General features: G+C 39.4%; 1 protein-coding gene across 1 annotated transcript; it reads right to left on the reverse strand.

Annotated features, from left to right (window-relative positions):
* Positions 1–937: 937 nt before the first annotated feature.
* On the reverse strand, positions 938–1804 carry LOC110017928. The gene is made up of 2 exons (XM_020715098.1): positions 1798–1804; positions 938–1740 (listed from the first exon to the last, which is right to left on the reverse strand). Exons 1-2 carry the CDS (start codon positions 1802–1804, stop codon positions 938–940), a joined length of 810 nt encoding a protein of 269 aa, XP_020570757.1.
* Positions 1805–3892: the final 2088 nt, after the last annotated feature.

Genomic DNA, 3892 nt, shown 5'->3' on the forward strand with positions numbered 1-3892 from the left:
AAAACTCTAGGAAGCCTACTCTTTAACTTATGCTTAAGATGATTTAAGATTTTCTATATCTTCCAATTAATTAAATCATCAATCCCCATCTTTATGACTTAACCATTGGAAAGAAACAAACAAAATAATAAAAAAAAGGCAGGTCGATCCACCCCAAAAACTAGCAACCAAAAGGGGAAAACAGAAAGTGAATCGGCCTTGAAAGCACTTCGATTCTTTCAACAACTGTAATTAAATAAATTCTCGAGAAGAGTGCTCAAGTATGTTCCAAGGCAGTGTTCTGATTGACCTAAAAGGTGTTTAAAGCCTTCTCCAAAACAAGTATTATTGCAAGCCCAAATCAACACGAGATTCATCACATGTTTGACCAAAAATTATACAATTGAAACCAAAATCTAAATTTATCTAATCCTACATGAAAGCAACCACAAGGTCATTTAAACTTTTAAATTGCCGAAAACATATAAAATGAATTTTCAATACTTTCAGGGCCATAACAACATTACATATACAAATAACTACAACATGTTGTCAATTAGCATCACCAGAAAATCTTCCCTTGATATCGTTCCAATCAATCCACAAGCATGTCACAAATTTAACTGCAACTGTCTAAGTTTCAAAAATATACATAACAACAATTAGGCAACTCGAAGAAAATCCGCGGCGTTAAATATCAAAACTTAAAGAGAGCAGTCAGCATTTTATAACATAGTTCACCGTTAAACTTTGATCAACAAAGAGTAGGAATCGAATCATTAACCCATTCCCTAAACAGAGAGGGAAACAACATAAGTTGAATAAAAAAAAAACTATCACAAATAGAAACACAACAACAAAAATAACAAGATATGGAGCCCAAATTGGACATAAATAAAATCCACAGAAAATATAAGTGTGTTTGGGATTTTGCAAGAACTCACAGAGAAGTGAACGGTCAGAGGATTAGGTTGGATAGGCGAAGCGTGCACAACTGACTTTCTGTTCCGATTGTCCAAATCATTTTCCTGCAGAGCTGTCGGCTGGGAAAGGAAGGGCTCCGGTTGGACCTCACCGAGGGAAGGAGGAAAAAGGGAAGTGCGACTGAATCTCGGGTCTTAGGTTCGATCGAGAGGTGAGGGAGTTGGAAGCTTCGATGCAGAAGGAAAGGCGAGAGCTTCGATGCAAAGGAGGGAGTCGAGCGGGTGAAAGCTTCGGTGCCGAAGGGAAGGCGAGAGCTTTGATGTAGAGGAGGGAGTCGAGTCGAGCGAAAGCTTCGACGCAAAGGAGAGGAGGCGAGCGAGGGCAGGCGAGCACGAAGAGGGAGTTGGGCAGCGATCGAGAGAAGGGGAAGGTATCGAATGAGGAGCCCGAATTCGTCGTGAGAGGAAGATGGAGTCGAAGCAGACGTGCGGGATCGACGCAGAGAGGAGGCGAGCGTTTCGGTGTAGGGAGGAGATGAGCGCGTGGGGAAGGAGGAGGCAGGGCGAACGAACGAAAAGAAGAATTGGGAGGAGCAGCTTTGGGGTCGCAGAGGAGGAGCGGTTTTGTCGTGTGGAGAAATGGGCGTGCGGGATCGAGCGTGAGGAGGAAGAGGGAGTCTGCGGCTTCGGTGCGGGAGATGGGATTGAGCAGAGAGCGGGGACGGGGTTTGCGGCTTCGGTTTGGTCGAGCGAGAACAGGAGACGAAGGAGATGAATTGTACTCGAGAGTGGAGGAAGAAGGCGGACTCTAAAGGAAGGCGAATGCTTTCAGTGGGATCTTGTATCCGGGAAATTGCAAAGGAACATTACAGGAGATGGGCAGGGAAATCAATACCTTCCATGCGCAGAAAAGAATTAGTTTTTATATGTGGAGTTAATGATATATTTGAAATTTGAAATTTGAAATCTGTGGGCTGAAGTAATTAGCCCGGGCTTAGGCCATATCCAACCCAAGTCAAACTCGAGTTGAACCTGGGTTCAGCCCGGGTCCGCTAAAAAAAATGCATAGATTTCCGTGTCATTTGTTTGCGCGCGTAACCCTAGCAATATGGGCGTCCTTCCTAGCTAAAGTCGATGTTCTGAACGCTTTGGTGTGGTCCATTTCGTTATCCGGGGTCGTCCGGACAAATTCACCGGTGGGCAAGTCAAATCAAGTCGAAGCCGTGTGTGGTGCAGTGATTGCGTGAATTGTGGTGTTCGCGAGTATTCGAGTCATGGCGGATTCATCTATGGCCGTTTGATCCTATGGAAACTCATTTTCGGGTACTCTATATGTTAGTCCTTAGCCATTGCAACTAAAAGTTAGTGCTTGGAACCACTCATGCGAGTTCTTCACAAAAATGAGTCAAGAAGCGATTTGAAGCTCTACGAGAGGTGGGCTCTATTACTAGTCCGCTAGGATGGTCAACAAGGAACTCCTAAGGCTAGATCATGGGTTATGGGAGTAGGAGACTAAGACCTCACTAAAAATGAGGTCAACAGCTGCATGTAAGACAACAAGAATGGACAATAAATAATGATTCATGAAGCTGGTCTTGAGTAGTTGGGATAAAGCTAATGATGATAAACTTGATGATGTTGATATTTCATATTTTTATTGCACATTATCTCCTATTAATTATAATTTTCATTGTAGTTGTACTTCGATTTTGAAATAAACTACAATAACAACAACAACAAGCCTTTATTCGACTAAGTGTGCTCAGCTATATTAATCATTATTCTCCATTGCGTCCTATTGAGTGTCATATTTTCATTTAATTTTAATAGATTAAGATCTTTTTTGTACAATATGCCTAAGTCTTTTTAGGTCTAATTTTTTTCATTCTTAACATAAGTTGAATCTAAAATATCTTCTCATAACCGGTTCATGAGATGGCCGACGTTTAATGTGACCAAATCATCTAGGATGACTCTCTGATCTTTTCTGCCACTATAGCTATCACTTATATATTCATTTCACATTTTGCCTCTACGTGTCAAGACACTCATCCATTTAAGCATTATCATCTCAACAACACAACTTTCTTTGATGCATCTCTTTTAAAGGCCTACATTTGTGCCATAGAGCATTGTAGGTCTCACAAATTTCTTTTAAAAATTTTCTTTTAAGTTGAAGCTGTACTTTTCTATCACAAAATAGGTCTGATGCATTCCTCTAGTTCAACCAACCAACTTGAATTCTACTAAGAACATCCCCATCTATATCACAATCACTTTGAACAATAGACCTGAGATATTTAAAAAGTTCACACCTTTTAATGATTTGATCACGTAGAGTTACAACTCTATCACTTGAGCTATTATTACTAAAATTACATTCCATGTTTTCAGTTTTAGATCTATTGAAATGAAGACCTTTATACTCCAATGAAGACCTCCATAATTCAATTTTTTCTGAATTCATTTTCTTGTCTTATCCATAAGAATGATATAATCAACGACCAGCATGCACAAAGATACATCATCCTGTAAATGTACAATATGAGCATCGATAACTGATGCAAAAAGATGTGTTTAAAGCTGATCTCAGATTTAGTCCAACTGAAATAGGAGAATACTTGGTCAATCCATCTTCTATTCGAACACAAGTAACAACTCTAACATACATATCTTTAATGATATGAATATAAGCCATATCAACACCTTTTTCTCTAGAACTCTCCAAAAAACTTCTCTTGGAACCTTATAGTAAGTTTTTTATAAATTAATAAAAATCATATATAGATCCTCCTTACTTTCTCTGTACTTCTCCATCAAACCTCTCAATAAATGTATAACTTCTATAGTAGACTTGCCTGGTATAATCCCAAATTAATTATGAGAAATCTTTGTATCACGTCTTATCCTAAGTTCAATTACCTTTTCCCATAGTTTTAAAATGTGACACTTCAACTTAATTCCTCTATAATTTGCACACTTCCGTGCAT

The sequence above is a fragment of the Phalaenopsis equestris genome, unplaced genomic scaffold (assembly GCF_001263595.1).
Source record: "Phalaenopsis equestris unplaced genomic scaffold, ASM126359v1 Scaffold000002, whole genome shotgun sequence".
NCBI lineage: Eukaryota > Viridiplantae > Streptophyta > Magnoliopsida > Asparagales > Orchidaceae > Phalaenopsis > Phalaenopsis equestris.